The sequence below is a fragment of the Hoplias malabaricus genome, chromosome 5, assembly GCF_029633855.1.
Source record: "Hoplias malabaricus isolate fHopMal1 chromosome 5, fHopMal1.hap1, whole genome shotgun sequence".
Lineage (NCBI taxonomy): Eukaryota > Metazoa > Chordata > Actinopteri > Characiformes > Erythrinidae > Hoplias > Hoplias malabaricus.
Genome location: NC_089804.1, coordinates 59,684,367 through 59,705,398, shown reverse-complemented (window position 1 = coordinate 59,705,398; position 21,032 = coordinate 59,684,367). Strand labels below are relative to the sequence as shown.

General features: G+C 43.0%; 1 protein-coding gene and 1 long non-coding RNA gene across 3 annotated transcripts in view; one reads left to right on the top strand and one right to left on the bottom strand.

The window, feature by feature from the left end:
* Positions 1-12,454, top strand: part of zgc:101663 (alpha-1,3-mannosyl-glycoprotein 4-beta-N-acetylglucosaminyltransferase C) — a 22,565-nt gene extending 10,111 nt beyond the window's left edge. Inside the window, exons 1-4 of one of the 2 annotated variants that reach the window (XM_066672635.1) lie at positions 4,804-4,853; positions 6,552-6,684; positions 8,574-8,709; positions 10,354-12,454. In XM_066672635.1, the coding sequence (XP_066528732.1) occupies positions 6,583-6,684; positions 8,574-8,709; positions 10,354-11,507 (1,392 nt within the window). In that variant the 5' untranslated portion in view covers positions 4,804-4,853; positions 6,552-6,582 and the 3' untranslated portion in view covers positions 11,508-12,454. Of the gene's footprint in view, positions 1-4,803; positions 4,854-6,551; positions 6,685-8,573; positions 8,710-10,353 lie in introns of those variants that run through there. The other variant, XM_066672633.1, reaches the window with a different exon arrangement.
* Positions 12,455-15,325: 2,871 nt separating this feature from the next.
* On the bottom strand, positions 15,326-16,103 carry LOC136696307 (uncharacterized). Its single transcript, XR_010802604.1, has 3 exons — positions 15,976-16,103; positions 15,550-15,730; positions 15,326-15,429 (listed from the first exon to the last, which is right to left on the bottom strand). It is a non-coding gene; the product is annotated as an uncharacterized lncRNA (long non-coding RNA).
* Between the last annotated feature and the right edge of the window lie 4,929 nt (positions 16,104-21,032).

Here is a 21,032-nt window from a genome sequence, read left to right as displayed (position 1 = left end):
GTGTGTGATTGAGAGTGCGTGTGTGATTGAGATTGTTCCAAGTGTGTGATTGAGAGTGAGTGAGTGAGTGAATGATTGAGACTGATCAAGTGTGTGATTGAGAGTGAGTGAGTGAGTGATTTAGACTGATCAAGTGTGTGATTGAGAGTGAGTGTGTGGTGCATTGTGAACTAACTGAAGCTTGTGTAATGCTTTGCATAAGCTCCTTGCCAAGAGTGTATTGCAGTATCCTAGAAGTTTTTCTGTATTTTTACGGATAAAATATGACTACAATTGTTGTCCAGAGAAAAGAATATCTCCAAAATAATAACTTTATAGGAGAAGGAAATAATCTTAAGTTTTAATGGAAGTCAATGTAAAATATTTTTCCAGTAATTTTGGAGAATTTGTATTCTTCCATTCATCATTTGTTTCAAATGTGAGAGTCATGTCATGTGTGTGTGTGTGTGTGTGTGTGTGTGTACACTGTATTTAAGTGACTCTGTGCTGAAGTAGTTGTGTGTGTGTGTATGTGTGTACACTGTATTTAAGTGACTCTGTGAAGTAGAACTAGGGGAAATTGAGATTTATGGGTAATGCAGGAAATGAACCAGGAAAGTAATGCCAACAGCTGAGAGATCTGAACCAAAGCCAGACTGAAACGTCTTGAAAACAGCGTTGTTTATCAGTTCTGAACACAACTGAGTTGCCACCCCCTTACTAACAGCTTAGCCACAAATGGAAGGTTAGAAATGGCTCAGAATTGATTTTCACCAACAAACCATTTTTGAAAGAATGAGGGAGACAGCAGATGTGTAAAAGCCCACAGCGACATATAGAGATAATGAGAAATGCAGTGGGATTGGGCTGAGAGGCATTATTTAAGAAGTGGGACTGTAGAGGCATGGAGGTAGATGGGCATCTGTTGGGCTGGGATCAAATAAATAAAACTATGACAGAGGAGCTGATAGGATCTTATCATTAAAAAAATTATGAAAATGTCACATCGCTCAGCAGTGTTGGACAAATCTGCTTCTGGTGGGTGAATGAGTTTATTAACAGTAGAGAAAAGTGTTCAGGGCTTGTTTCTAGAGCCATTAACAGTAGAAGAAATGTAGGCAGAACCTCAGCGATTAGAGCAGCATTATGAGAAATCCTGCGGTCTGTAAATGCTCTTAACTGCACAGTGAAGCCAGAAATATTAATGCAGCCATTCAAAAGCCTACCGGTGGTTTTCAGAGTGTATACTCATACTCATACTGCTGTATACAGTATATCCGTATTTATTATTATAGATGTGTACATATTGTAAAAAATTCCTTTTGTGTTAAATTTTTATTAGAGTGTTTATTCTTTTACAACTGGCTGCTACTGTAATAATTGCAATTTCCCCCTGGGATCAATAAAGTATTTCTGATTCTGATTCTGATTCTGAAGAGCAGAGAAAGTCTAAGGATGAATAGCAGATCCAGAGACAGAGGTAAATGTAAAAGCAGAAGATTATTAATATTAATTAATCATTAATTACATCTCGCTAAGTATGGAGAATGTACCTGTTCAGTTAAAAAGTAGGTACAGAATAACTAAAGTGTATGTACTAAATAACTAAAGTGAATGTACGTGTTTCTAACTGGGTATTTTACACACATTGTTTTAACAGACTTGTACATTACAGAGTGCCAGTTAAATCGGGCATGAGATAAAATAAGTAATCAGTAAGTATTAGTAGGGCGGCACGGTGGCGCAGCAGGTAGGTGTCGCAGTCACACAGCTCCAGGGACCTGGAGGTTGTGGGTTCGATTCCTGCTCCGGGTGACTGCCTGTGAGGAGTGTGGTGTGTTCTCCCTGTGTCTGCGTGGGTTTCCTCCATGTGACTGTCTGTGAGGAGTGTGGTGTGTTCTTTCTGTGTCTGTGTGGGTTTCCTCCGGGTGACTGCCTGTGAGGAGTGTGGTGTGTTCTCCCTGTGTCTGCGTGGGTTTCCTCCATGTGACTGTCTGTGAGGAGTGTGGTGTGTTCTTTCTGTGTCTGTGTGGGTTTCCTCCGGGTGACTGTCTGTGAGGAGTGTGGTGTGTTCTCCCTGTGTCTGCGTGGGTTTCCTCCGGGTGACTGTCTGTGAGGAGTGTGGTGTGTTCTCTCTGTGTCTGTGTGGGTTTCCTCCGGGTGACTGTCTGTGAGGAGTGTGGTGTGTTCTCCCTGTGTCTGCGTGGGTTTCCTCCGGGTGACTGTCTGTGAGGAGTGTGGTGTGTTCTCCCTGTGTCTGTGTGGGTTTCCTCCGGGTGACTGTCTGTGAGGAGTGTGGTGTGTTCTCCCTGTGTCTGCGTGGGTTTCCTCCGGGTGACTGTCTGTGAGGAGTGTGGTGTGTTCTCCCTGTGTCTGTGTGGGTTTCCTCCGGGTGACTGTCTGTGAGGAGTGTGGTGTGTTCTCCCTGTGTCTGTGTGGGTTTCCTCCGGGTGACTGTCTGTGAGGAGTGTGGTGTGTTCTCCCTGTGTCTGTGTGGGTTTCCTCCGGGTGACTGTCTGTGAGGAGTGTGGTGTGTTCTCCCTGTGTCTGCGTGGGTTTCCTCCGGGTGACTGTCTGTGAGGAGTGTGGTGTGTTCTCCCTGTGTCTGCGTGGGTTTCCTCCGGGTGACTGTCTGTGAGGAGTGTGGTGTGTTCTCCCTGTGTCTGTGTGGGTTTCCTCCGGGTGACTGTCTGTGAGGAGTGTGGTGTGTTCTCCCTGTGTCTGCGTGGGTTTCCTCCGGGTGACTGTCTGTGAGGAGTGTGGTGTGTTCTCCCTGTGTCTGTGTGGGTTTCCTCCGGGTGACTGTCTGTGAGGAGTGTGGTGTGTTCTCCCTGTGTCTGTGTGGGTTTCCTCCGGGTGACTGTCTGTGAGGAGTGTGGTGTGTTCTCCCTGTGTCTGCGTGGGTTTCCTCCGGGTGACTGTCTGTGAGGAGTGTGGTGTGTTCTCCCTGTGTCTGCGTGGGTTTCCTCTGGGTGACTGTCTGTGAGGAGTGTGGTGTGTTCTCCCTGTGTCTGTGTGGGTTTCCTCCGGGTGACTGTCTGTGAGGAGTGTGGTGTGTTCTCCCTGTGTCTGTGTGGGTTTCCTCCGGGTGACTGTCTGTGAGGAGTGTGGTGTGTTCCTTCTGTGTCTGCGTGGGTTTCCTCCGGGTGACTGTCTGTGAGGAGTGTGGTGTGTTCTCCCTGTGTCGATGTAGGTTTCTTCTGGGTGCTCCGGTTTCCTCCCACGCTCCAAAAACACACTTTGATGGGTGGATTGGAGACTGAAATGTGTCCTTAATTGTGAGTGTGTGTCGCTCTGTGAAGGACTGGTACCAGGGTGTGTTCCTGCCTTGCACCTAGTGATTCTGTCTAGGCTCCGGACCCACTGCCGCCCTGAATTGGACAAGGGTTACAGACAGTGAATGAATGAATGGCACAGACCTAATAAAACAAATTAAACTGTACTGAACTGTGATGCAGGATGATGAGCAACTATAGCCTCAGTCTAGTGCCAGTAAATTGTGTTGAAATACTGTGTGTGTTCATGTGTGTGTGTGTGTGTGTGTGTGTGTGGGGGTGGTGCCAGTTCCAGCTATGTTTGAAGACACACCTGTTCTCAGTCTAAATGTCTGTATTATGAACTCCAGTGTGTAGTGTCTGGACTCTATGCCCAGATTCTGTCATCGTCAGGCCATGATTTACATCAGGAATATATTTCTGTCTATGATCTGGTGGTCCTCTTTATTCTTTTCCTCCTGTTCTTCCTCTTCCTCTCACTGCCTCCATGTTTGCAAAGTGAGCTTACCTGAGGTTTGTTTGCAATGCTGAATCTCAGACTGATTTGTGTTGAATTACTGTGTGTAAAGTGTGTGTGTCTGTGGGTAGTGCCAGTTACAGATAAATTTTTCTTTTTGGAGGCTTTAGTTGTTGAATGTCGAGTCTGATGTAAGAAACAGCGTGTAGTAGTTTGTAGAATTACGTTGGAGAATTGCCAAAAATGTGAAAACGTGTTTGTATGTTTGGTGCCTTAGTTTAAGGCTTTCTTTCAAAGGGTAAAGTTCTGATGCTTTTCACTCACACAGTTGCCTTGTTTTTGTCATTTCAGACAACTGGTAATTTGTTTAAAACTAAGTTCCTTTTATTCTCTCTCTCAGTTTGTAACGTGTACTCTGTGTTGTTCTGTCGTTTTGGTTCATGGTTGTTCCTTTGTCATGTGACCTCTCTGGTCACGTGATCAGCCGGCCAGGTGTGTCTTGTTTTTTGTGTCTTTTTATTGTTTGTGTTGTAGCTTTCTGGTTGTCTGCCACAGTCTGGTTTGTCTTTTGTGTAAGTAACTGTTCCTTCTTAGTCGTTGTTTGAGGTATCGTTGGTGTCTCTTGAGTTATTATTCTACCTCCCTTTGTTTAGTTTCGTCTTCTGAGATCACTTTAGGTTTCTCCTCATGATTTTTGTGGTGTATGAGTTTGTCTGTTTCTTGTTAATGTTTCTGTGTAGTTGTATCTTAGTGCTCTTAGTCTGTTTTTGGTTAGTCTTATGTCTGCCCTGTTGTTGTCTCAGTTTGTCTTTGCATTTAGTGATTCATTTGGCTCATGGTTTTGTGTCTTTGCTTAGTTCATGTTTCCTTCCTTGTGTATTTCTATTCGTTAATAAATATAACGCCATATTGTAAGTACTGCCAAATTTATTCCTCGCACCACACCCCTTTTTGTGGTAGTTTTAAACCTTCTAATACTATAATATACTATACTAAATAGTAATAATAATAATAATAATAATAATAATAATATGATACTAGGTACATTCTTCCTTATTGTGAAGCACTTTGACACTTGCTGGTTTTTAACAGCCACTTGTCTATGAGATGAGGACAGGGTGGAGCTGACCACTTTCAAAATTGTAAGTTTAAATTTGTATTTCTTTACCTCTCTGCACTTATCTCAGTTCCTTTCATGTGTAGAATGTTGTAGTTTTTTAGTTTTTTTTAAATAACATTTTGAACATCTATAAAAACACATTAAGTGAAAGGGGTCACAATGGAACAGCTGCACATTAGCCTTAGTTCACCATGCCTAATAACAACACCCAGAGAGTAATTACCACAACAACAGCTTTGGAAAATAAAAACACGAGTGAAGAAAATTAAAGAACAAAAAGCAAGAGACAACAAAGAAGAGAGAAAATAAAATGAGGCTGAAGTTAAGAGGAAACATCACAAACAAGACAAAAACAAGAGTAAATAAAAATAAAGAAAAGACGTTAATAAATCTGAGTAAAGACAAAAGGGAAGTGAATTCAAGAGTGAAAAGAAGGGAGGAGATGCTATTGTATTTATTTGTTTTTCTGTGGACAGTCCTCTGCTTTTCCTCAGCATCTTTAATTTTCCCACCGCGGTTGTCTGGGGTCAGTCAGGATCAGACGAATCTGCCTCCAGAGTTGCTCAGAAAGCTGCATTGTCATCTTCTGTTGGTGTGTGGGTGTGGAGGGTTGGTGCGGGCGTGTGTGTGTGGGGGGGGAGAGGGTTAGGGAGTTGTTTGTATATTCCTTTTAAACCAATAATAAGTGAGTATGCATGTAGTTCACTGTATCTGCACTGATCAGTGATGAACTAAACCCAGCTACACTGATGTACACTGGACTCATTCTCTCTTCTTTTTTATTTTTTATTTTTTATTTACATTTGGAGTAAAATTGTACTTTTAATCATGATACTCTTAAAGGGAACGTTTATGACTCTGGGGGAAATGCTGTTCTCTGGTTTGTGTTAATTCAGAAGCTTCACCTCTGGATGGAGCGGTGTGTGTGAGTAAGAAGTGACTGTATCTTTTAAGGTGGAGCAGTGTGTGTGAGTAAGAAGCGACTGTATCTTTTAAGGTGGAGCGGTGTGTGTGAGTAAGAAGCGACTGTATCTTTTAAGATGGAGTGGTATGTGTGAGTAAGAAGGGACTGTATCTTGTTGGTGTCTGAAGTGTAAATTGTCTGTAAGTGTTTATTCACTGTTTGAATTCCCACAGAAACTCATGTGTAACTCAAGCTGTTTAGTTTTGTAGCACTTTCCCTCTGTGTTTACTTTCATGCAGTTAGTGCTCTCCTGAATTTAGAGTCAGTTCCACCTTAAGTAATGTAACTGTAACAGCAAAAATAAGTCAGTGTTACACCCCCCCCCCCCTATGGAGCAGGAATAGAGCAACATCCTCATCTCAGCTGGTGCTTTTCAGCGTTTGGAGTCTCTCCGTTGTCTAAAAACATCCAGATGGCCTCCAGGGGTTAGGACATGTGGTTTAGGCTGTACCAGCATGTCCTCCTCTGCCTCACTGTGTTACAGTTGCTGCCATGGCCCTTGGCCTCCACCCACTAACATGCATCATCCTCACACTCACACACCTTCTGGGTAAACCAGGGGGGCCCACTCCAGACCTGGAGGACTGGTATCAAGCAAAGTTTGGTGATTCCTTTACTAAAACACACCCCTTAGTCCTGGCAATTTACAGATGAGTTGAATTGGGTGTGTGTAAGCAGAGGGATTATCAAACTTTGCTGGATCGTTGTGCACCCTTGGTGTAAACCGTGCATTAATGCAGCATTGTTCTTCCACAGTTCTGATGAAGGGAAGAGCAGATCTTTCAGGATGAGATGCCACTTCAAAACCACCATTCAGATGGTGGTGAGTTTGGTTCTCTTCGCCAGTGTCATTATCTTCATCTCGAGAACCCCACATACAGAACCCATGGTAAAGAGCCTTCATTTATTATTAATTATATACAAACTCTGTAATTTGAGGCTATATGTATAACAGTGTTCTCTAGTGTGATTTAATGGAGGAGCTCCACCAGACACCTCTGGGATGAGTTGAAGTGGTCAGTGTAATCCTTAACTAACCCAAAGACCCTCACTGATGATTGAAGCTGAACTCCATCAGATCTTCACAGCTATGTTCCAGTCATTTCTGTTGGTGCACCTATTAGATTTCTTACAGCATGTTTGCACTAAGCTGCAGTTGCAATTTCTAACAACTGCTTACACTATGGCTTCTTTCTGCACTCCCTCACTTGGCTAAAACCTGTGGAAGGTTCTAAACTTGATATCAGAACCTGACTGGTTGATTTTTAATCACTTTCAAAATACTGTAAACAACCAAATGTCACCCACTAATGAGGAGTGTGTTCCTCTCACTGCTGTAAACAGCCTCTCCTCTCCTAGGAAGACCACACACCATTAAAACATAGCTGTGAGCATCTGATGGCGTTCAGCCTCAATCATCAGTGAGGGTAAGGGGCTTTGGGGGATGAGAACCATCCTGCTAAAACAACCATGGACTTCCTGAAAAAGATATCAGTGCCAAATGAGACAAAACAGGATTAAACCACACTGAACAGAATTAATTCAGATTGAAGCAGACATAAACTGGAGTTACACTATGCAACTTATACCTTGATTTTAACCTGAATTCCAGTCTGACCAAATCTGCATGAGCTGGGTCTGTTTGCAGATTCTGGTGAAGTCGGCATGGACGGTTTAATGGAAAGTCAGGGAGTGTCTGGGTTCAAATATTTTTACCTGACTTTGGATGTAGTCATATAGTGTGAACGCTTCACCAACTCGAACCTAAATGAGTCGTGAAAATGTAAACGTAGGAGGAAGTTACAGAAAATGGCAATGTGTACATGCATGCTGTGAAACTCTCTTGCTGCCTTTCAGTATCACCCAACAACCTGACACTAGACTGGTCAAACCATGCAAATCTACAGATATTACACAGTGCTAGAGGTACATGCCTTAAATACCTTGTGTCATCTGTAAGAGGAACAAGACGATAGGCCACATAACCCATGACAGCCTTTTTTAAACTTTAAAACATTCTAATTTTCAGTTCCACTCTAAATGATGCAGGAACTACACTGGAGTGCAGCCGTGCTGAATGATTGATTTTTCTGATTGCAAGCTCAATGCCATTGTACAGCGAAAAGTCTGTGGCAATGAACACACACACACTAGTGCACTAGGGGCTGTGAACACACCCTGAGCAGAGGGTAGTTATGGGTTTGGTGCCTTGCTCAAGGGCCATGGTGTAGTGTGAGATCCCCAGCCTCTTCATAACCTGCTTCCATTCTCAAAGACTTGAAGTGTCCAAGTCTTTAACCCGACTGCACCAGATTACAGTCAGGTGGAACCACACTCACCTGGATTTGTGTGGAGCCGTCAAAATTTTACAATATTTACAACTAAAACTTTGTTTTTTCAAGTGAAGCTCAAATAGCTTTCTTCTGAATATCTGCTCCGCCTTTTAAGGTGGACCAGAGGCACCAGAATAGAAATATCATGCTACTGGATACAGAAACTGACAAGAGTGAAACTGCAGTACAATTTCAGATGAACCAACACAATGGTAATGCTGCACCATCCAAGGTACAACTGAGGAACTAGAATGGACCTGTAACTCTATTAAATGTGGGATGGAAAATATAAACAAAGAAACAAGTGTAAATGTTCCTACTTTGTGCTTCTACAAGTGCTAAAATGTTAGGAGTTGTAGAAAAGTGAGCTGTTCCTCAATTGTATTGTATGATCAGAGCTAACTGTCGCATGGTCAATAATGGGTATTTATTGTTCTTGTTTCAGAAGCCTCGGCCAATTCAGTACAGAGTTATATCTGCAAACTCCAGCCTTGAACCTTGTTCTCAGGGAACCAACAACAACCCCCTTTATTTCAACTCCTTGGTCCATCTGCTCGCCGGAACCATCCTCGGAGAACAGAGTCAGTAACTTCTAAATAACGTCCACAAGAGGGTACAGTTTAACAAAATTATTTTAAACATGGTTCCATCCAAGCTTTGGTCCTGTGGGTGACCTGACCATTGAAGAACAGGGTGAAAGGGTGCTGACAAAGTATGCAGAGCAACAGGTGGATTATTGTAAAATAACAGAATGCACCTGTATCATAAGTGAAGCTAAACATGGCTGATCAGTGTGTGTGTGTAGTGTCACAGTGTATTCTTTTTGATGCGTGGAAGAAAGACTGGAGACAGTGGGTGCACTCTTCAAACCTTTAATGAACAGAGATCTCTGAAGATGTCACGTCGCAGCGCAGTGCGAGTGAGATCTAACAGGCAGTTGTTACACACACATTTATCCTCCCTTGATTTCCTCTATTGATAAGCTGTAATTTTCAATATTTTATTTAATGATATGAGCATATTTTCTGCTCAGGACGTTATTACTGTTTTGCATTTTTGCCACACGCTTGGACATAATCTCTGCGGTTAAACGGTGGCCTTAGGGAGCTTCCTGCTTTCACCCTGTGACTGAGTTCATGTCCTTTTGATATGACAATTGACCTTTCCTAAGCAAACAAGATATGTATATTCTTTGGCAGCAAAGCAATCTACTTATTCAAAATAGACATATAATTCCAACAGTGTGTGTATGTATATATATATATATATATATATATATATATATATATATATATATATATATATATATATATATATATATTGGTAAAACACAGTAATAATTGTACGCCATTAAAGCTAGTTCTGTCATTTGGTTAATAATGCAGCAATGATAGTCATTTTTGGTTAGGGTTAGAAATGACCTCTTTAGGTCCTGAGTTGCTCCAAAGATCCTTTAACCAAAGCCCATTTTGACCTAAGGAGGCTCTGACCCAGAGACACTTTAATCCAAACTTGCTTTAAACCCAAAGATGCTTTGATCAAAGGATGCTTTGACCAAAACTTACTTTGATCCAAACACACTTTGACCTAATGATGCTCTGACTCAGTAATGTTTTAACTCTTTTGCTTTGAGCCAAGTTTGATTCCGCCCAAAATTTCTTTGACCCAATTTGCCCCAAACTTGCTTTGACTCAAGTATGTTTAGACAAAAGTGGGCAAAGTTCAAGAGAAAATACATCAGGGCGATACATCTGGAAACAGTTTAAGAGACAGGATGTGGGAATGGTCAGTTTAAGGCACTTAGGAGTGGCTGAAGAAACACAAAGAAAATGGTACACTTTGGTAATAGTTCACAATCTAATTAAACCTGGAGATTAATGGAATTAGCCACAGAGGCTAACAATGCCAAACCCTAGGCAGCTAAGCTGGCCAACAGTACCCAGAGTTCTTGTACTTGGTTCAACCTAATGCCTAACTCAACACAACATGTTGCACACAACTCTGCAGTAGCAGGAGATAACATTGCTAAGAAGTATAGACTCACTTTATTATTATGGACACAACTAGGGAAAGGAAAGCAGAAAAACGGGTTTTGTCCTTTTGCTTTCTGTGCTGCCAGCTCTATGCTCCCAACCTAGTCGAATTATCTGAGAAGTTGAACAATGCCCCCTAGGAGCTTCATTAATATGAACAGTGTGTGTAACTGGGTGTTGTGGTGTTTGCAGGGTTCCTGACTGTGGGGCTGTCCTCTGTGAAAAGGAAAAAGGAGAACTACCTCCTTAAGACTCTGACCTCCATCTTTACCCAGTCCTCAGAGGAGGAGCTGTCACAAATGGTGGTGGTGGTTCTTCTTGCAGATTTTGACCTGGTTTGGGTTCAGGAGACTTTAAGGAACATTGAGAAGCAATTCTCCATCAGACTGAACAAAGGGCAACTGCTGGTGATCCATGCCGACAAAGAAGCGTACCCTCAGCTCTCAGGTTTAAAGAGGAACTTTAATGATGCTCCAGATCGTGTGACCTTCAGGTCTAAGCAGAACGTGGACTACGCCTTTCTGGTGGACTTCAGCGCGGGACTCTCAGAGTACTACATCATGTTGGAGGATGATGTGAGCTGCTCTAAAGGATTTTTTACCTCAATTCATGTCCACATTACATCTCAGGGGTCTACACCATGGGTTACTCTTGAGTTTTCCAAACTGGGATACATCGGCAAGGCCTACCACTCCAGTGATCTTCGGAGACTGGCACAGTTTCTCTTCCTCTTCTATCAAGAAATGCCTTGTGACTTTCTCCTGTCACATTTCCGCACCCTGCTAATGCAGGACAAGACCATTCGTTTCCGCCCATCCCTTTTCCAGCACATGGGGTCCTACTCATCTTTCCAGGGAACCCATAATGGCCTCAAAGATGAAGACTTCCAGCAAGATCCTGCTGACAACCCTCCAGCGGATATCTTCACAGATATCGATGTGTTTGAGAAGCACAATCCTGAGGAAGCTTATGGCCAAGGGATGGATTACTTCTGGGGAAAAGCACCAATCATCAAAGGGAATTACTTTCTCATCTCCTTCCATAAAACGGTTGCTCTTTCCCGAGTCCTGGTTCAGACAGGCTTAGACAGGAAGGACATCCTTATGTCTGCTGATGTAGAAGTTGGAGAAAATGTCCTGAGGATAGGAAGTGGCGTAGAATGTACAGGAACTCATGTTCTGGGTTCGCTAAAAGAAGGACAGTTCGAGCAAGCGAATGTCGAACAGATAATCAATAAACCAGTGCTTTGTTTGCAGATCAGAGTAACCTCGGAACAGTCCAACTGGGTCATCATCAGGAATATCCAAGTCTGGACCAGCAAGGAGACAACACAGAAACTCCTTTAGTTTGTAGAATTACAAACTGCAGTAGTGTTCTCTTGTAACTCCCTGTATAAGAGGGTCCAGAGTGACCCATCCTGGGCCTGTGTCTCTATCTGGGGCCAACATTTCACCCATGAGTTAGACTATACAGGCCCCACAAGATAGTGTTGGCTGGGTCGTGGCATTTGGTTAAGAAAGTAGGATCAGGTGTTGGCAGCTCTGATAAACCGAGTAACACACAGTAACAGCTCGGAGTGTTTTAGAAACACAATATAAACCTCTCCTATGAGATGATTAATACTATTCTCTATAAAACAATTCTAATTTCTGGGTAAAAATGAGGACACACCCTCAGCTGAAAATGATGCACTGTTAGAGCTAACACCGAAGGTGGAGGATTCTGGGCTCAAATAAACTGCCCCCTAGGTTGGTCACATGTCACTGCATTCTGTTGTTAAAGCCTAAGTTCAGTTAGATCTTATAGAATCTGGTTAAATCCAGTAATATTTGATTATGTCCAGTTAGACTTTTCAGATAAAGTTAGATGTGATTAACTCTGCACTATTTAGTTAAGTCCAAGTAAATCCAGGCACATCCGGCTAAAGTAAAAATCTGGTTACGATCAGGATTTGGGATTGTAAATATTTCTAGACCACTCAGGAACAAGCTCCAAACCTGATTGTTATTAATGACCAGAGCTTAATAAAGGAATGAAGACTTTTCAGAGTGTGTTCGTTTGTTTTTATTTGTTTCTGTGTGTTGAGCTGCTGCTGGGCCACTCTTCTGCAGAGATCCATTTCCCCGGCTTCACTCAGAACTAAAGGGTTACAGCTTTTAGTCCTGATCTCCATCATTCAGCTGTTCCTCTGTCTGTTCCACCATCATCTCTTCTTTATAACTTTTGAAGAGATCAGATCAAATGACATCAGAAGGGAATGAGTGGAGTATAACCCCAGGATGTACGTCACAGCCTGTGATATCCACGTCCAGCTCGGTGCAATATTATAAAACTACAGATAATAAATAAATTCTTTAGAAACTACTTTGAGTGTCTATCATCAGTTCAGATCAAATTTACAGTCCTTATAGAATATTTTATGGATGCCGTTTGGCGTAGTGTATGATATAAACACAGCACAGGATAATAACGTCCTGTAATATAGACTACAGCAGCATGGTGGAGCTGTGGGCACCATCACTCCCTCACAGCTCCATAGCCTCCAGGGCTGTGTGAAACTGTATGGGAATGACTTGTGGTGTGTGTGTGTGTGTGTGTGTGTGTGTGTGTGTGAGATTAAAGTGAAGGTGTCCCACTGTCCAAATATTTATGGTCCACACACTGACAACAGCCACAGAGTGCAGCCGAGACTGGTCCTTTAGCGCCACCTGGTGGCACCAAATGCACAGTGAATGTGTGCGGCTTTATCTATTTAATAAATAATAAAAAAATCAGGATTAGCTCATTATCCCAATAAATAAACCTGACCTACACAGTGTCCTACTGTTCAGTTCTCAGTCTCCACACACTGTTCCACACACCAGAAGAACCACATCACTACAGAGAACACAGTTCCACTGTTCCACACACCAGAGGAACCCCATCACTCCAGAGAACACAGTTCCACTGTTCCACACACCAAAGGAACCCCATCACTCCAGAGAACACAGTTCCACTGTTCCACACACCAGAGGAACCCCATCACCCCAGAGAACACAGTTCCACAGTTCCACACACCAGAGGAACCCCATCACCCCAGAGAACACAGTTCCGCTGTTCCACACACCAGAGGGACCCGATCACTCCAGAGAACACAGCTCCACTGTTCCACACACCAGAGGAACCCCATCACACCAGAGAGCACAGTTCCACTGTTCCACACACCAGAGGAACTCCATCGCTCCAGAGAACACCGTTCCACAGTTCCACAAACCAGAGGAACCCCATCACTCCAGAGAACACAGTTCCACTGTTCCACACACCAGAGGAACTCCATCGCTCCAGAGAAGACCGTTTCACTGTTCCACACACCAGAGAAACTCCATCACTCCAGAGAACACAGTTCCACTGTTCCACACACCAGAGGAACTCCATCACTCCAGAGAACACAGTTCCACTGTTCCACACACCAGAGGAACCCCATCACTCCAGAGAACACAGTTCCACTGTTCCACACACCAGAGGATCTCCATCACTCCAGAGAACACAGTTCCACTGTTCCACACACCAGAGAAACTCCATCACTCCAGAGAACACAGTTCCACTGTTCCACACACCAGAGGAACTCCATCACTCCAGAGAACACAGTTCCACTGTTCCACACACCAGAGAAACTCCATCACTCCAGAGAACACAGTTCCACTGTTCCACACACCAGAGGAACTCCATCACTCCAGAGAACACAGTTCCACTGTTCCACACACCAGAGGAACCCCATCACTCCAGAGAACACAGTTCCATTGTTTCACACACCAGAGGAACCCCATCACTCCAGAGAACACAGTTCCACTGTTCCACACACCAGAGGAACTCCATCGCTCCAGAGAACACAGTTCCACTGTTCCACACACCAGAGGAACCCCATCGCTCCAGAGAACACAGTTCCACTGTTCCACACACCAGAGGAACCCCATCGCTCCAGAGAACACAGTTCCACTGTTCCACACACCAGAGGAACTCCATCGCTCCAGAGAACACAGTTCCACTGTTCCACACACCAGAGGAACCCCATCACTCCAGAGAACACAGTTCCACTGTTCCACACACCAGAGGAACTCCATCACTCCAGAGAACACAGTTCCACTGTTCCACACACCAGAGGAACCCCATCACTCCAGAGAACACAGTTCCACTGTTCCACACACCAGAGGAACTCCATCGCTCCAGAGAACACAGTTCCACTGTTCCACACACCAGAGGAGCTCCATCACTCCAGAGAACACAGTTCCACTGTTCCACACACCAGAGGAACTCCATCGCTCCAGAGAACACAGTTCCACTGTTCCACACACCAGAGGAGCTCCATCACTCCAGAGAACACAGTTCCACAGTTCCACACACCAGAGGAACCCCATCACTCCAGAGAACATAGTTCCACTGTTCCACAAACCAGAGGAGCTCCATCACTCCAGAGAACACAGTTCCACTGTTCCACACACCAGAGGAACTCCATCGCTCCAGAGAACACAGTTCCACTGTTCCACACACCAGAGGAGCTCCATCACTCCAGAGAACACAGTTCCACAGTTCCACACACCAGAGGAACCCCATCACTCCAGAGAACATAGTTCCACTGTTCCACACACCAGAGGAACCCCATCACTCCAGAGAAGGCGCTGGGAGGACTTGTGGCTCTGAGAAGGGTAGGGTCAGATTTCTCTGACCCAGATTCTCAGAGGCTCTGGGTCAGGTCACGTGTGAGTGAAGTGTTAATAACACGCCGAAGCCCACTGACCTCGGCCCTTTCTCAGCCCCATCCCTGACCTTATTCCAGGCCCTCAGCAACACCACTTTACCACTCCACACTGTCGAGTTTCAAAGGTACCGTCCACGACTGTGGGGACATGCTGCTCTCTCTGATTTGTTTACGTTCAGAAGCTTGTGTTTTTTAAGGTGGAACTGTTTGTTTGAGGAGAAAATTTTTGTTTGTACGTGGCTGACACATAATTTATGCACACACACACACATATACACACACACATTGGTGAGGAAACTATAAAATGTCTTTTAATATTAATATCATGCCCATTGTCTTTAAAATAAACTTTTTATAACATTACATTTAAAGAATGTTACAATATTAACAAACACTACTAATATAATATAATAATATTATAATATAATACAGTAATTAAAAAATCGGGGGTGGCGCAGCAGTCACACAGCTTCAGGAACCTGGAGGTTGTGGCTTCAAGTCCAGGTAGGTTCCAAACCCACCGCGACCCTGAACTGGATAAGGGTCACAGACAATGAATGAATGAATTTAAAAATGACACTGCGTCACACTGGTCCCTCCTCCGCACCTAGGTTTCCCTGTTTTCCCATAGTTTTTTTTCTTGTTCCACTCACCTCTCTTTGCCGCTCTTTGGCGAGTGACTGAGTGAGTGAGAAGTCTGCGAGGCTGTGGGGCGTCGCCATTCTCTGATTTTCCCCAAGAACGATGCTCACAAGCACCCCCTATACGCTCCTCCGGCAGATGACACTTTTGTGAAGGGAATTACCCATGATCCAGTGCAGGCCTGTGATGTTCCTGGAAGAAACCAATAAGAAGAATCATTAACCCTTTAATTGTAACTAGGATCTTTATCTTTATTGAGACCTGTGTGTGATTTGAGTGGTGTTTAAAACACTGAAGTTCAGGGAAAAGCTCTGTTTAACTGCAGTGATGTAAATGTAAACGTCAGACAACGCAGTTCGTATTAACAGTGTTAACAGTGATATAAACTTGATAAAGAAACAGGTCACAGACTCTTTTCATAAAGGTAATAAACTCACTCTGCTGTTGTGGCTTTAGAAATCCAGAGATTTAGTGTAAGGTTTTAGAGAAAAGCCGTGGAGAACTTGTGAGAAACAGCAATGCCATGAAGGTGCACACTTCCAGGAAAGGCTTAGGCCTTGAGCTGGGACACGGGGAGGGTTTAGGTTTCCTCCACTTTTCTCTGTTCCCACGTGTTGATCATAGCTACGCCCCCTGGTCCTCATTGCACTTTCCCAGGTGTTCCCCGTTACTCAAATATTTGAAAGTGTCTTGAGTTGTTGATGCGCTTCCCTCTTGTTTATAGTGTCCCAGGTCTCGGTCTGGATCTTGAGTGTGGTTTAACTCTCTTAGTTCTGCCTCTGTTTGTTTTCTGGTTCTTGGTCTTTATCCATGTCCTTAGTTGTTGATTTGTTTGTGTTTCTTGTGTCTGTGTTATTTTGGTTTTTAGTTTTATTATGTTTCCTTGCTGTTTGTGTGTGGCTATTATTGCTCGGATATTGTTGCACTGCAATGAAATACATGTATCTCCCAAAATGGTAACTTTACAAGAGGAGGAGGAAAATACCTTCTTAACTCTAGGGGACATGTGCAGGACAGCTGTTGTGTTCAAATGATGTAGTAAAGTAAACATACACAAACATGGAGATGCGTGTTGTTCATTGGAGAAAAGGTATGTCTGGTTTAGTAAGGCTTTTAGTTCAGGAGAGTGAGTGAACATGTGAGTGTGTGTGAGTGAATGTGTGAGTGTGTGTCATCCTGTGAAGGACTGACGGCCCCTCCAGGGTGTGTTCCTGCCTTATGCCCAATGATTCCAGGTAGGCTCTGGACCCACCGCGACCCTGAACTGGATAAGGGTTACAGATAATGAATGAATGAATGAGTGAATGAAATATGCACATACTTCCTTTTCCATGCTACTCACAAACACTGACGCAATATAAAACAAAACAATGAAAATATTGTTCACATGTTAGTGCTAAGAATTTGTAATCATTTGTTAAATCACTTTAATATATTTCTTTCTAATAATGGAGTCATAATTATGAATTTAGACAAATGTATAATAATGTTTTTATCCTGTGACAGACATTTTTACATTGAATCAGACATTTTTTTTATTAAATGTAAATATGACTAAGACACAATTTCAAACTCATTCATTCATCGTCTGTTTCTGCTTTTCTATGATTCACTGGACACAGGAACACACCCAGAGCACCAGTCCCCCACGGGGCACCACACACAATGTGCATTGTTCTTTTATTCCATTAATTACTCATCAAATTTGGTGATGCTTTTATCTAGAACAATGAGCAGAACACTCAAATAAGGGTTGTTTCAGCTATTTTTTTAGAAGAACCACTTCTCTCTCTCTCTGTGTGTGTGTGTGTGTGTGTGTGTGTGTGTGTGTGTGTGTGTGTGTGTGTTTATCTGCACGTGTCCAAGGGTCAGTGGGGGGGGGGGGGGGTTATTTAGTCAAAGTGGACACCATGTTTGTCCTCTCTACAGAAACACAGGAACTGAAATGGGATGCTCCAGAGCAGTGGAACTGTGTTCTCTAGTCACTCAGCATCAGCACCTGACCTCACTGATGTTTACAGCCTCACTAATGATCATCAGGACAGAGTGACCTCATGACCCACAGGTGACTTCCCCCCTCCAGACAAAATAATGGAAACATGCCCCCTGTGTTTGTTTGGAGATAAGAAAGAGCCGATCATCCGGGACCACATCAGATATAAAAGAACCTAGACCTTCCACATCAAGACACAGAGAGACAGACGGAGAGGGAGAGAGACACAGGGAGTAAGACATCGAGAGAGAGAGACAGAACAGCTGGAGCAGCAGAAGACCCACAGTCATTTTCAGGGAAGCAGAACTCTGTTCTCCAGGTTAGGAACCTTCAGCACTGTGTAGAAGAACCTCTTAAGAGATTCAGTTACACTGCATTCTTCTTGTAATTTTGCCAATCAGAAGAACCAGAAAAGAATTTGAAGAACTACAGACAAACACATCAAGATAACCACTGAAGAACCGCAAGAGAGCAGAGAACCAGCAAATCACCAGATCTACAAGAACAAAAACACTCAAACAAGTACATACAGCAAACCACAATCCCATCCAAAAATCTGGAACCCTGTGCTCCGGCTCAAGAACCTTCAGCATTTTTATTTCTTTAAGAGCTGGGTTCTAGACATCATGTCCTTTGCTGTGGTTCTGTTGGTTCTTCTGGTCTGTTCTGCTGCTGAGGTTCTGTGTGGGTGTTCTCTGATGAACTGTACTCTTTATTTGGAGAGGAGAGAGTGTGGTCAGTGTTTGGTTATAAACTCAACCTTCTGCAGCGGAACCTGCTTCTCTCAGGTGGGAAACACATCATTTAAATCACTTTAATTTTCACTGTGATTAGTTCATTTTAGATTTAATTTTCATCAAAATGTTTTTTATTAATGTGCATTTATGTACAAAATATTACACAACCCTTTTGAATGTGCATTATTTACTTAGTTTAATAATGGAAAATAACAATAAAACGTGGCTCTGAATAAGTGTTTAAATAAAATAAAAAACGATGAGTGGTGGTTGATGGTGGTTTAACATTGTGTTTAAACTTCATTCGATATCAATTCAGTTCAGTTACACGTTATTGTTGTTATAAAATATCATAAATATTATTGATGTAGATAATAATAAACCAATATTAAATGAATAATAAATAAGTAAAACTACAGTCACTGATCTGTTTTACCTCTCACTGAGAGATTAAAATCATGATAAAGACTCTATATTCATGAATTGATAATATTTAATAGTAAATATTTACCTGTTTTATTTGTTTGTTTGTCAGGATTCTAATCTCCGCGGTTCACTGGGGAGAAGGTTCCGGATCCAGAGAGTGTGCTTATATAAATCTGTTGTTTATCAGCGGGTGGAAACCTCCGGATGCCCTGCCCATGTTGACCCAATATTTTTTTACCCTGTCCCCCAACAATGTCACTGCAGTAAATGCAACACTGTTCAAAACGAGTGTTTAACTCCATCACAACACACACACAGGATCTGCACATCTAAACATCTGCACAATGATTAGTATCTGGAGAAGTGGGTCTCATTATTCAGTCATACCACCTTAAAAACAAACAACCTGTCATGATTCCTCAAACTACTGTTCTCACAAAACAAACTCCCTTCCTGTTTGTGTTTATTCAGAAAGTCCATGTTTTTTTAAGGTGGAGTGGTGTGTGTGTGTGAGTAAGAAGCGACTGTATCTTTTAAGGTGGAGTGGTGTGTGTGTGAGTAAGAAGCGACTGTATCTTTTAAGGTGGAGCGTTATGTGTGAGTAAGAAGCGACTGTATCTTTTAAGGGGGAGCAGTGCGTGTGAGTAAGAAGCGACTGTTTCTTTTAAGGTGGAGCGGTGTGTGTGAGTAAGAAGCGACTGTATCTTTTAAGGTGGAGTGGTGTGTGTGAGTAAGAAGCGACTGTATCTTTTAAAGTGGAGCGGTGTGTGTGAGTAAGAAGCGACTGTATCTTTTAAGGTGGAGTGGTGCGTGTGAGTAAGAAGCGACTGTATCTTTTAAGGTGGAGCGGTGTGTGTGAGTAAGAAGCGACTGTATCTTTTAAGGTGGAGTGGTGCATGTGAGTAAGAAGCGACTGTATCTTTTAATGTGGAGCGGTGCCGTAGTCTAAAAACCTCCAGATGGCGTTTCTCAGTCATGGCTGAGAAAGAGAGACCTGAGCCAGTATGGACCGAGACACATTCCGAGGCTACGTTCACACATCTCTTTTGTTAAATGTGACACAGATGTGTGGTTTGTATGTGTGTCATCATATGTGATGTTGAGATCTGATCCATATCCAATCTGTGGCTCGTGTTTATGATGTGGAAACAACTGGTCAGAGTATTTTTGTTTTGTAATAAATATTGGGAATAAAATAAATTCATGTAAAAATCTAAATCCAGTTTCTTGACAAAATAAAACTTTTTGAAATATCTATTAATGGTTTTTAAAAAACAAACAAGAGAAGAGCTTCTTTTTTAGTTGTCCTTTATAGGTTTTATATTGTTCATTTCGGTACAAAGCTGCTTAAATCAATCAGGGAAATGATATTGCACTTATTTTGTTGGGGCTTGTCTCCTTCTTTTTGGAGATGTGTATTTGTGAGAGACCTCACAATATCAGTCCATATTTGAATGTTCTCTTAAATCTTTCATTTCTACCCTGGTTTTCACACTCATTTGGAATAAAGAACAGGGTGGTGTTGTGATACAGCGCTGCAGTAAAACACCAGTCCTGTCCCATTCCTTTTAAAGTAAAATTGCTTTGTATGAAACCAATTGACATTTCCTTCTGGTCAGTGCCTGCAGCATGGTCCTTGTGCAGATATGGGTCAATTTAGGATCGTCATCTATTCAGATTGATGTCAGATATACAGGGGTTGGACAATGAAAGTGAAACACCTGGTTTTAGACCACAGTAATTTATTAGTACGGTGTAGGGCCTCCTTTTGCGGCCGATACAGCGTCAGTTCGTCTTGGGAATGACACACACAAGTCCTGCACAGTGGTCAGAGGGATTTGAAGCCATTCTTCTTGCAGGATAGTGGCCAGGTCTCTACGTGATGCTGGTGGAGGAAAACGTTTCCTGACTCGCTCCTCCAAAACACCCCAAAGTGGCTCAATAATATTTAGATCTGGTGACTGTGCAGGCCATGGGAGATGTTCAACTTCACTTTCATGTTCATCAAACCAATCTTTCACCAGTCTCGCTGTGTGTATTGGTGCACTGTCGTCCTGATACACGGCACCGCCTTCAGGACACAACCTTTGAACCATTGGGTGCACATGGTCCTCCAGAATGGTTCTGTAGTCCTTGGCAGTGATTCGCCCATCTAGCACAAGTATTGGGCCGAGGGAATGCCATGATACGGCAAACCATCACTGATCCACCCCCATGCTTCACTCTGGCTTCTCCACACCGTAACTCTCCCGGATGTGGGGAAAACAGTAAAGGTGGACTCATCAGAGAACAATACATGTTTCACATTGTCCACAGCCCAAGATTTGCGCTCCTTGCA